Below are 12,268 nucleotides of genomic sequence, written 5' to 3'. Positions count from 1 at the left end.
TGGACTGAGCTTAAATACTACTCCCAGCATGTGGGTGGAGGTGACTGGGCCCAGGTGAAGCTCATCATGGCCATTAAGGTCTATTAGTGCGCTCAGGGCCTGGAAAGCACGGATTAAATCATATTAAAGCCAGGCAGTGTTTAAGTGTGCTGTTCCTCTGGGTGAAGTATGCAGGAGCAGCCTGAGGGTTGCTGGTACAAGCACCTTGTCTCTGTCTGTCACTCACCGTCAGTTACACAGGGGCTGAAATGAGAGTGCTTGGCATGACAAGGTTCCCCCAGAGCTGAGCTGTGACTTACTGGCACCCTGAGCTGGTGAAGCTACCAGCTGTGGGTTTGCATTCCAGTCTGGGACTCGTACAGTGGCCAAAAAAAAAAAAAATCCCCTGGGTTGCACTGCACACCCAGCAGCCGGCTGGGCTGGTGCGGCACATGCATGGCAGCAGCTGGCCACCCCAGCCAGCCCTCCCACCCCGAGGCAGAGACGAGCTCTGCGGTGGCTGCGGGATCGCAGGCAGGCGGCACGCGCCAGCGTGGTCAGAGTTTGGGGTGATCAGGGCTTGTTGAGCTGTGCCAGAACATCTTAGCTCTACTTTTTCCCAAACACGGGGTGCTTTTCGTCCAAGCGGTTCTTACAGCTGTTGGGGTCTTCCTCTCCAGGCCATGGAGCAGTACGGCAGCAATTCTGTGCACCTGTGGCTTGTTCCCACATGCACGTGCATGCTAAAAGTTGCTCCCGGCTCACTTGCAGGACCCTCCACAAGTTGCTTGGTGGCACCGGCCATCACCAGTGCGCAGCCCCGCTGGGTCAGGGGCTGCCCTCTCACCTCCTCTCTGCTTCTCCCCACCTCCGCCAGCGAGACCTTTGGTCTCCTCCCGTGCTTGTCACTTGTCACTGCTCCTCCGAGCACAGGCACCAGGCAGCTGACAGGAAGGAGGAGACTGGTGCTTTCTGCTCCGCTTGTCCCACAGCACCTCTGCCCACTGCAGAAGCCCTGAGCAGATGCGTCTGCACGCGCTGCCCACCACACTGCCCATCCTGAGTGCTTGCCAGGCGTGGAGAACCATGGCTTTCCCTCGGATATCAACAAGCCAGTCTTGACTGAAATGCCGTGGCTTGACGCTGGTGCACTCCCACCATCCCCTGTGCCTGACGGCACGGTTCGGCTGGGCCATCAGCCCAAGCACAGCAGGGGCAAAGTCCAGGGCTGTGCAGCCTCTTGCAGCCGCCAAAGGAGAAGGGCAAATTCAAAGCACAGAAGTTTCATAGCACAGCGGTGGGGTTGAGAGCTGGGAGAAGTCCCCTGTACCTGTCGCCCTTGGGCAGTCCCCGCAGAGCTTGCAAAAGAGCCAGAAGGCAGCTGCGAGCGGAGCAGGGAGGGTAGCGCTGCCAGTGCTGCCTCCTCACCATCCCCGTGCCGATCCCCCTACCTGGTAAGAGATGCTTTCGATGCTTTTCGACAGGCAGGCACGGAGTGTGGGCTGGCAGCTCGGCGCCTCTGCCCCACACAGCCCTTGTCAACAGTGGGGGACAGAAAGAGCTTTATTACATTTACTGCAAACATACTATGAGTTTTAGAAGGTTAAAACCATTTCAGCTGCAGAGCTTGGCCCCTCCATAGCCAGGTGCCTTGCTCAGCTCTCTGGACACAGGAGAGCAAATTTCCCCTGCAGCCCCAGGGGCTGGCTGGCTGCGAGCGGACCAGGAGCCAGCGGTGTGCTCCCAGGCCGGCCGGTCTGTGCCTCGCACCGCTGGGGAGAGCCTCTTCCTAGCCAGACGCACTGCCCTGCCACCAGTGACATCCCGGCGGTGCGGTGTCTCTCACACCAGGGTCCCATTGGCCCCAGGACTCCGATGGGCCAGGAGCGAGCTGTGGCTACGGGGACACTGTGCTGACATGCCCAGCCCAGGGGCATGGGGGGCGATGAGGTGCCGTGTGCCACTGGAGCAGCTGGAGCCACATCTGCCGCTGGGTACCAGCATAAACAGGGTCGGGCTGATCCTGATAATCCCAGAGATAAAAGTTCAGGGCAGTGTTTGTTTATCTGGCGTGCGTGCCACGGGGGCTGGCTGTGTCTCTGTATCCCCTGCAACCCCGTGTCCCCACGTGGGGGTTCCTGGTGGGGAGCGTGGGACGGCTCCTTACCCCGCTGTCTGAGGCTGCGGCGAGAGCCGCTGCCGGAAAAGCCGAGCAGCCGGCCGGGAGCCAGCTGGGTGCTGGCTTCCTCTCTCCGGCCCCATGGGAGGAGTGACGGAGGGGGAGGCCCCGCTCGCCGCCGCCACACTCCCTAAAGCCAGGCCGCCGTCCGGCGTCACGGGTCGGAGCAACCCGGCAGAGACCCTCACACGGCTCCCCGCCTGCCGCTGGCCTTCCCCGGGCTGCCACTCCCGCGGCCGCAGGTCGGTTGAGGGCCTCCCCGCGGGCCGCCAGCACTGTGGGTGCTGGGGCGGCACGACAGACATCTCCCCGGGGAAGGGAGAGGGCAAAGGGCGGGCGGAGGGGTTGTTACCTACTTGGGAGGGAGCTATCGGTACCCGAGGCAGGGCACAGCACTCTGGCACGCCTCCATCGCCGGGACTTGGCGTGGGCAGGGAGATTTCGAGGCTCCCTGGCACTCGATAGCATTTCTCCCCGTGGCATCCAGAGGCAACACCTCAGTGGTGCAAAACACCAGCACTGGCCAGGTCCCTGGAATAGCAGTTGCCTCGCAGCCCCAGACAGACTTCTGGGGGGCTGCCTCTCAGCTTGGGACCTCTTTGGTGCACAGGGCCAAAATTTTGCACGGCTGCCATGCTCGCCCCTCAGCCCCGCTCTCTGGCACTGTCCCCAGGCAGAGACCCAGTGGTGGAGGGCAGCATGGTGAAGGTGGCCATCATCGGAGGGGGCAGCAGCGGGCTGTGTGCCATCAAAGCCTGCCTGCAAGAGGGGCTGGAGCCCGTCTGCTTCGAGAGGACCCGGGACATCGGGGGGCTCTGGAGGTTTGAGGTAATCCCTGCGAGCCACGTGCCCTGGTGGGGGTCAGCAGCACGGCAGCCGGGGATCAGCAGCTGGTGGCCCTGGCTGAGGGCAGGGGCTCCACACAAAGGGCCACCACCTCAGCCCCAGCCGTCCCTCCCCAGTGCTGCCCCTGTGCCAGCACCAAGCTGTGCCCCGCTCCCGCAGGAGCAGCCCGAGGAGGGCCGCGCCAGCATCTACCGCTCCGTCATCATCAACACCTCCAAGGAGATGATGTGCTTCAGCGACTTCCCCATCCCCGACGACTTCCCCAACTACATGCACAACTCCAAGATCATGGAGTACTTCCGCATGTACGCCCAGCGCTTCGACCTGCTCCGCCACATCCGCTTCAGGGTGAGAGCCGGGGGTCCCGGGGGGGCGGCGGTGGCGGGGCCGGGGGGCGCGGGGTGCCTGATGCCCGCTCCCCCCGCACCCAGACCAGCGTGTGCCGCGTGGCCAAGCGCCCCGACTTTGCTGCCACGGGCCAGTGGGAGGTGGTGACGGAGAGCGAGGGGAAGCAGGAGGCGGCCGTCTTCGACGCTGTGCTGGTGTGCACCGGGCACCACACCGAGGCGCACCTCCCGCTGAGCGCCTTCCCAGGTACCGCCCCGCGCCCTGGTGCAAGGAGAGACCCCAGAAAGCTCAGCCACGGGAACCCCTGTTCACCCTGCTGCTCTTCCTCCCAGCCTCAGCGTTTACCTGCCTTGCTTCAACACGGGGAGTGCTCCCACGCTACCCAGGAGGGGTCTGGAGGGGCCAGGGAGTGTCCCCGCTTCAGTTTTTGGGGAGGTGACCCTCCAGCACCAGGAAGCCAAGCATCCCTCCTCCCCACCCGCAGGCATCGAGAAGTTCAAGGGCCGCTACCTCCACAGCAGAGACTACAAGGATGCCCAGGATTTCACGGACAAGAGGGTCGTCGTCATTGGGATTGGGAATTCAGGGTTGGACCTGGCCGTGGAGATCAGCCAAACGGCCAAGCAGGTGAGCAGCAGGAGCAGGGTCCCAGCGGGCAGGGCAGCCCCCCGTGGGATGCTGCCGGCTACACAGGGACACCAGGACCAAGGCGCTGGCACAGCCGCCACTCTGTCCCAGCACTCGCTGTATTTGGCAGTGCTGGCACCTGGCAATCCCAGTTGCCAGGCAGCAGCGGCAGCTGAGACTCGATCCCATACGATACCCTGATTTCCATCCCTGAGCCCTGGGCTGGGGCTGCCCCTGCGGCTCTTCCCTACCTCTCCCTGCCTGGTGCCCACCTCTGGCTCGCTCTGGGTCTTTGCCCAACACCCAGGCAGTGTGAAGAGGTGTGATCCTGGTGTGAGGACATGGCCCCCCTGGGGCAGCCCCCCAGGATCGTCACAGCCTTCAGGAGGCGATGCTTCCTTCCTCACCCAGGTCTTCCTTAGCACCCGTCGGGGTGCATGGATCCTCAACCGTGTTGGAGATCAGGGCTACCCCATTGACGTCGTCTTCACCACCCGCATGAAGATGTTCCTGAAGCAGCTGATGAGCCCCTCCATGGTGAGCGACTTCGCAGAGAAGCAGCTGAACGCGAGGTTTGACCACTCGCACTACGGCCTGAAGCCAAAGCACAGGTGCCAACAAAAGCTCCCCCTGCCCACAAGGGACCCCCCCAGATCCCCCCGTGTCCAGCCCTGCTTCGCCATTTCCATGCTCCCTGTGCCCAGGCTGGGGCTGAGGCACCAGCCCTGGAAACCCAGTTAATAGCTGTGGTGTGACCAGGCAATGCTCGAGGGAGCCACCAGTGCCCCTCCTGGGGACCCTTGGTGGCACCAGTGCAGTAGCAGCTGCCAAGTATCCGTGGGGGACAAGGCCCACTGGTGATGAGCATCCTCAGGGCTGAGCATCCCTGGGGATGAGCATCCTCGGAGCAGGGAGCAGTGGCCGCAGCAGGACACGGAGCAGAGACACCCCACCCCAGCACCCTGATGCCTCCTTGTGCCTTCCAGGATCATTGACCAGCACCCGTCCGTCAATGACGACCTGCCCAACCGTATCATTTCGGGCAAGGTGCTGGTGAAGCCGAATGTCCAGGAGTTCACGGAGACATCTGCCATCTTCGCGGATGGCACCAGGGAAGACATCGATGCTGTGGTCTTCGCCACGGGATACAGCTTCTCCTTCCCCTTCCTCGAGGGCTGCGTGAAGGTGGTGGAGAACCAGATCCCCCTCTACAAATTCATGTTCCCCCCCGACCTGGAAAAGCCGACGCTGGCTTTCATCGGCCTCATCCAGCCCCTGGGCGCCATCATGCCAATCTCCGAGCTCCAGTGTCGCTGGGCCACCCGCGTCTTCAAGGGTAAGTGAGGGAAACCTCCCCTGTGGCTGCAGCCTGAGCCTGTGCCCCCGGAGCTGGGACAGATGGTGTCCAGCTGTGTTTGGGACATAGCAGCTGGCTGTGCCATCCTGGTTGTGGGCAATGGCATGGCCGTCTTTCAGCCATCGTGCTGAGCCGGGCTTTTGCCTGAGCAGTGCAGGGACATCCGTACCCTCAGCCCCATGGGCTGCTCCTTCCCATCCCAAGGAGCCTGGACACGCCTCAGGTGCCAGACCACTCGCCACAGTGGTGCCGGCAGGGGCAGAGCACCCAGGCAAGGGCACCGCAGCGGCCACTGTTGCCAGTGGGGTGCAGCATCCCCATGCTGTGGCTTATCCTCGCTAGGGCTGAACAAGCTGCCCCCACGGCACGACATGGAGGCTGACATCAAGCAGAAAACGGAAGCGATGGCAAAGCGGTAAGACACCCCGGGGAAGAGGGAAGGGGCTGGTTTGGACACGGCTGCTCATGGGCACCCGTTCTGTCCCCTGGCTGCGTCCTGGCACATTTGGCTTTGCCAATGGATGGCAGGGATGCGCTTGGCTGCACTACCCCCACCCTGCTGATCCTTCCCGATGGCGGTCCGTCCAATACCACCTTGCCGGCACACGGGGCATCTGCTGGCTCTGCCGCCAGCGCCCCCCTGCCCTCCCTGCCCGCAGGTACGTGAGGAGCCGGCGGCATACCATCCAGGTGGATTACATCCCCTACATGGACGAGCTCGCCTGCCAGGTGGGGGTCAAGCCCAACCTGCTCACCCTCTTCCTCACTGACCCCAAGCTGGCGCTGGAGGTGGTCTTCGGGCCCTGCACGCCATACCAGTACCGCCTGCGGGGCCCGGGCGAGTGGGCAGGCGCCAGGGAGGCCATCCTCACCCAGCGGCAGCGCATCATCAAGCCCATGCAGACGCGGCGTGTGGAGGAGCACCCCTCGGCCCCCACCGTGCCCCTCATCTTCAAGCTGGTCGGGGCTGTGGCCGTCCTCGCTGTCATTTTTGCTTACTTGTAGGTGTCTGCTCTTGCTGGGCTGCCCAGAGGGAAGGGAGGCTTTGCGGTGTGCCAGCAGGGCTGGCCAGCCACCCCCTGCCCCACAGCAGCCTGTGCACCCCAGTGCTGGCAGGAGCCCTCGTCCTGCCCGGCAAGGCCCCGCTGTGGCCACACTGCAAGCTCGGGGTGTGTGGAGCCTCCCCAGCTGCCAAAATAATGCCTGGTGCCCGCTCTGCACCTTCTCCCAGGGAGCCGCCACCGGGGATGGACAAGGAAACCTGCTCACACGCAGGGTAAAATCCAGTCCCTCTTGGGCAGTGCTTTCGACCCAGCTGGGCTGCACCGGTTTTCCTGTTGCCTATAACCTGGCTGAGCCACCACTGGCTACACTCACGCAAGAGCTAAGCAGCAAAGGCACAACAGATTTCCTAACTGGATAAAAGTGTGTTAAACAGAGCCAGGCGTCCGTCCCATTCCTGACACCACCCTGTCCCCCTCCGTGCCAGGAGGACGCGCACAGGTTTGAGGTCATCCTTGCGCCAGCGGCACAGCTCCGGCTCTGCAGCAGCGTGGGCTGCATGCATGCACACGCATGCACATGCATGTATCCACAGCAAAACAGCCTTGCCCAGGGTGTGTGCTGCCAAAGCAGGTCACGGTGCTCACAGCGGCATGGCTCAGTGCCACCCTCGTCACCTGCATGCAGCCCCTCCGGAGGACGGCTGGGTGGGTTGGGGACCCGGAGTGGCGACAGGGTATCGTGGTTTAACCCCAGCCGGCAACTAAGCACCACGCAGCCGCTCGCTCACTCCCCTCACAGTGGGATGGGGGAGAGAATCGGAAGGGTAAAAGTGAGAAAACTCGTGGGTTGAGATAAAGACAGTTTAATAGGTAAAGCAAAAGCCATGCACACAAGCAAAGTAAAGCAAGGAATTCATTCCCTACTTCCCATTGGCAGGCAGGTGCTCAGCCGTCTCCAGGAAAGCAGGGCCCCATCACGTGTAAGAGTTACTTGGGAAGACGAACACCATCACTCCGAACGTCCCCCCCTTCCTTCTTCTTCCCCCAGCTTTATATGCTGAGCATGACATCATACGGTACAGAATATCCCTGCGGCCACTTTGAATCAGCTGTCCCGGCTGTGCCCCCTCCCAGCTTCTCGTGCACTGGGCAGAGCATGGGAAGCTGAAAAGTCCTTGACTGGTGTAAGCACTACTTAGCAACAACTAAAACATCAGCGTGTTATCAGCATTATTCTCATACTGAATCCAAAACACAGCACTATGCCAGCCACTAGGAAGAAAATTAACTCTATCCCAGCTGAAACCAGGACACAGGGGTTCCTGGCCACCACGCACCACAGTCAGCACGGCTGCTGGCCACCAGTGCCCTGAGCACCCCCCTGGTTTTGTCTTCCATGCCACGACCTGACGAAATCTGGAGCATGGCCACATCTTGGCCCCCGCACCCAGGAAGTCCCGGGGCAGGGTCGGCATCATTAAGCGCTTACAGAACTTAACGAGCGCCTTGTGGAGGGCGGGTGCAGGCAGGAGGTGTGGCACGGCGGCGGGGGAACCTGTAGATCATGTCTGGAAGAAACACACTGTGACACCCCAGCTGGCCTCGGTTGCCCACGGGAAGCGCAGGCACAGCCACCCCCCACCGAGCAGCACCGCGCGTTCCCCCCGGTGTGACCCACCGGGCTCCGCACCCCCTTCAGCGCGTGCTGCCCCCCGCCGAGGCTTCCCCGCCATCCTTGCCACCACCGCACCGCGGGACATGGCTGCCCAGCGAGTAGCCATCATCGGGGCTGGTGCCTCTGGCCTTTGTGCCCTGAAATGCTGCCTGGATGAGGGGCTGGTACCCACCTGCTTCGAGAGGAGCGGGGACATCGGGGGGCTCTGGCGCTTTGAGGTAAGCCCTGGATCGTGCCAGCCGGCCCCGCGGCACGAGCGCGGATGGGATTGGGATCAGTCATTGGCAGCAAACGAAGCACCACTCCCCTGCTTTGCATGCGTGCAGCAGGTGGGCTGCTGCGGAAAACCGCAGAAAAAAAAAACCTGCTGCGGCAGCAGGAGGTCCCCGCAGTGCCAGCTGGTGTGCCAGCCACACTGGGCCCATCTCCTTCCCACCAGCAGCAGGACGGACCCTCCCCAAGGACCTCGCCCCAGGGCCCCCCCCACCCCGCCCACGCCCACTGCTGCATGGCCCCCGCCAACCCAGAGCTTCCTCTCCCCCATTTTGCGGAGCGGGTGGTTGCACCTGCAGGAGGGAGCCAGGTGCAGGGACGGGTGCTACAACCACCTGTGGCTTAATCCTGCACCTACGGGCATGGTGAGGCGCCAGGCAGGGGAGGCAGGTGTCCGCTGCAAACCCGCAGCCCCAGCTTCCCACGCCAGCGCCGAGCCGTACCCCGCTCCCGCAGGAGCAGCCCGAGGAGGGCCGCGCCAGCATCTACCGCTCCGTCATCATCAACACCTCCAAGGAGATGATGTGCTTCAGCGACTTCCCCATCCCCGACGACTTCCCCAACTACATGCACAACTCCAAGATCATGGAGTACTTCCGCATGTACGCCCAGCGCTTCGACCTGCTCCGCCACATCCGCTTCAGGGTGAGAGCCGGGGGTCCCGGGGGGGAGGCGGTGGCGGGGCCGGGGGGCGCGGGGTGCCTGATGCCCGCTCCCCCCGCACCCAGACCAGCGTGTGCCGCGTGGCCAAGCGCCCCGACTTTGCCGCCACGGGCCAGTGGGAGGTGGTGACGGAGAGCGAGGGGAAGCAGGAGGCGGCCGTCTTCGACGCTGTGCTGGTGTGCACCGGGCACCACACCGAGGCGCACCTCCCGCTGAGCGCCTTCCCAGGTACCACCCCGCGGGCTGCTCCTGCTCCCTGACACCCCTGGGAACCCCCTCCTCTCCAGCTTAACCCCCACCCCGCTCTGGCTGCTGCCAAAAATGCCTCCACAAGTTAACACACCAGGTGGGATTGCATGAGCATGCTGCTATCCTACCCCTCTTGGTGGTCCGTTCTTGGTGGCTCTTGCCATGCTGTCAGCACCCAACCAAAGTGCCCTGCTGGCAGGTGCCACCGCTACCAGCTTACCTCTCCCACCAGAGACAGGCTCCCCGAGCTGCTGGCCACACACCCGATGGGCTTGCCGGCACCCCAGCAAGGCTTGAGAGCTCGGTGCTGGTGGTGGCCTTCTCCTCCGGGTGCCAGGCAAAAGTGCCTGGAGGGCTTTCAGCTGTGGAGACCCTCTTTGCGTGGGGAACAGGCTGGAGCACAGGGTCACCAGGGTCTGGCGGGACGGCACAGACCCTGGCTGCTCCTCTACCCCCAAGACCTGGCACTGGGGAGGAAGTGCAGGAGAATTTCGGGATGGGAGCCTGGAAGTCTCCAGTCCAAGCCCTGCTCTAAGCCAGGCCAGCCCCAAAGCCAGAGCAGGATGCTCAGAGCCACGCTGAGCATCTCCCAAGCTGGAGATGCCACCGCCTCTCTGGGCACCATCCCAGGGCTGCATCACTGCCGTTGGTCACGCTGGTCCCAGCCTGTTCCCAAAACACACCACCAGTCTGAGCGGGGACTCAGCCACACCCTGCTCCATGTCCCTGCCCAGCATGGCTTCCCTCTCTCTTCCAGGGCTGGAAAAGTTTGAGGGCTGGTACCTGCACAGCCGGGACTATAAGAGCCCACAGTTCTTTTCGGGGAAGCGGGTGGTCGTGGTTGGCACCGGGAATTCAGGCATTGACATCGCAGTGGAGCTGAGCCACACAGCCAAGCAGGTGCGCTGGGAGAGCCCTTGGGGCTGGGGTGCTCATTTGGACCGTGGAGGGCATCGAGCAACCCCCCACCATGCAGTGGGCTCCCCTCCCTCCAGCAGCCAGCCACAAGCACCCCATCCCCTCTCGGTGCGGGTGGCTGTTGTGGCCCCAGCAGCTGTGCCGGCACCCCTGTCCAAGGAGCACGGCGAGGGCCCAGCCCGGTCCCGAGGATGCTGCCATGCCACCAACTCCCCTCTCCTTCCTCCCAGGTCTTCCTCAGCACCAAGCGTGGGACCTGGGTGCTGCACCGGGTGGCAGACGGCGGGTACCCCTTTGACTTCTGCTACATCAGCCGCTTCTTACAGCTCCTCCAAAGCTTGCTGCCCCACAACGCCAGCAGCTTTTTCCTGGAGAGGAAGCTGAACGCCCGCTTTGACCACGCGCTCTATGGCCTCCAGCCCCGGCACCGGTGAGCGCCCTGGCAGCACCCCAGGGACCTGTCCCAGCACGGCCCGTCCCCTGCACAAGGTCTGTCTGTGCCTTCCAGGGTCCTTAGCCAGCACCTGACCATCAATGACGACCTGCCCAACTGCATCATTTCAGGCAGGGTGCTGGTGAAGCCAAACATCCAGGAGTTCACGGAGACATCTGCCATCTTCGAGGATGGCACCAGGGAAGACATCGATGCTGTGGTCTTCGCCACGGGATACAGCTTCTCCTTCCCCTTCCTCGAGGGCTGCGTGAAGGTGGTGGAGAACCAGATCCCCCTCTACAAATTCATGTTCCCTCTCAACCTGGAGAAGCCGACGCTGGCTTTCATCGGCTTCGTCCAGCCCCTGGGTGCCATCATGCCAATCTCCGAGCTCCAGTGTCGCTGGGCCACCCGTGTCTTTAAGGGTAAGCGAGGCAGGGTGGGGGGTATGGCTCCCTTGGCCACGGCAAGGCAACTAGCAGCATCCCCTTGCACACTGCCTCCCTCCACTCACCTTTGTTGACCTCCTTTTGCTTATTCATAAGGACAAAAACCAGCGCTGCATTTTGCAATGAGCCTCGTGCTCATCTTCTCTTGCGGGGACCACTAACAGGTCCCGTTGCCTGCAAACCACCTTCTCCCTCTCCTTTCCTACCATTACTTTTTTCACTCATGCCTCTTGCTTTGCTCCTGCTGTGATGGCACATCCCCAAAGCCCCAAAGGCTTTTTTGTGCAAGCAGAGGCCAGCCTGGGCTGCATAGCCAGCCATACCATGGCGGGAGCACAGCCCTCCCTCCAGCCACAGCCTCCTCTTCCCCAGGGCTGCAGGACCTGCTGCCATCGGCCGACATGCTGGCTGACGTCACGCAAACCAAGGAGAAAATGGCCAAGCGGTAAGGACCCTGCGCAAGCATCGCCGCTGCCACCATTACCCCTGTGCCCACGTGCCAAGCCTGCCTGCCCTCCTTGCCCGCAGGTACGTGAGGAGCCGGCGGCACACCATCCAGGTGGACTACATCCCCTACATGGACGAGCTCGCCTGCCAGGTGGGGGTCAAGCCCAACCTGCTCACCCTCTTCCTCACCGACCCCAAGCTGGCGCTGGAGGTGGTCTTTGGGCCCTGCACGCCGTACCAGTACCGCCTGCGGGGCCCGGGCGAGTGGGCGGGCGCCAGGGAGGCCATCCTCACCCAGCGGCAGCGTGTGGTCAAGCCCCTGCAAACCAGAGCCAGGGACCGTCCTCCCCGATCCAGCACCGTGCCCCACATCTTCAAGGTCTTCTTCAGCATCGGTTTGATTGTGGCCACCCTTGTCTATGTCTCACTCACGCCTTAACCTACAATGAAGGAGACAGTGGGTCCTCCTGGCAACCTTCTTCCTTTCCTTTGGGCCTGGGCATTTCTGTAGTCTCTTGCTAGGTCTGCCGCCACATCAGGAGGCACGGAGGGAGTCGGTTCCCTGAGGACGCAGCCGGGTCTGTCTCGCCTTCCTGCTGTGCCAGGGCCACGCCAGGCCTTGTCGGGGGCTGCCCCGAGCGCAGGGATGGCTCCCCTTCCCGAAATCCTGGCCTGCAGGCACTACCCCTGGGTGAGGCTGGTGCAGAGGTGGCCGGGAAACCGGGAACTCGCCTGGCCAGGGCGCCTCAGGAAAAGGGCAATAAAGTTTGTCCCTGTGCCGCGGGGGCCAGGGACCCCACTGTGTGGGCTGCCTCAGTCTC

At 63.0% G+C, this 12,268-nt stretch overlaps 1 protein-coding gene across 1 annotated transcript; it reads left to right on the top strand.

Annotated features, from left to right (window-relative positions):
- Positions 1–2,848: 2,848 nt before the first annotated feature.
- On the top strand, positions 2,849–11,886 carry LOC309590295 (uncharacterized protein; the record flags this gene model as incomplete). Its single annotated transcript, XM_082311416.1, has 16 exons — positions 2,849–2,986; positions 3,164–3,352; positions 3,436–3,598; positions 3,837–3,979; positions 4,391–4,590; positions 4,966–5,315; positions 5,679–5,751; positions 5,996–6,337; positions 7,792–8,233; positions 8,745–8,933; positions 9,017–9,179; positions 9,958–10,100; positions 10,349–10,548; positions 10,627–10,976; positions 11,373–11,445; positions 11,529–11,886. Exons 1-16 carry the CDS (start codon positions 2,858–2,860, stop codon positions 11,884–11,886), a joined length of 3,507 nt encoding a protein of 1,168 aa, XP_082167542.1. The 5' UTR covers positions 2,849–2,857.
- Between the last annotated feature and the right edge of the window lie 382 nt (positions 11,887–12,268).

This window comes from Platalea leucorodia (genome assembly GCF_965183815.1).
Source record: "Platalea leucorodia genome assembly, chromosome: 5".
NCBI lineage: Eukaryota > Metazoa > Chordata > Aves > Pelecaniformes > Threskiornithidae > Platalea > Platalea leucorodia.
The sequence above is the reverse complement of the archived record's forward strand: the minus strand, read 5'-3'. Positions and strand labels throughout refer to the sequence as shown.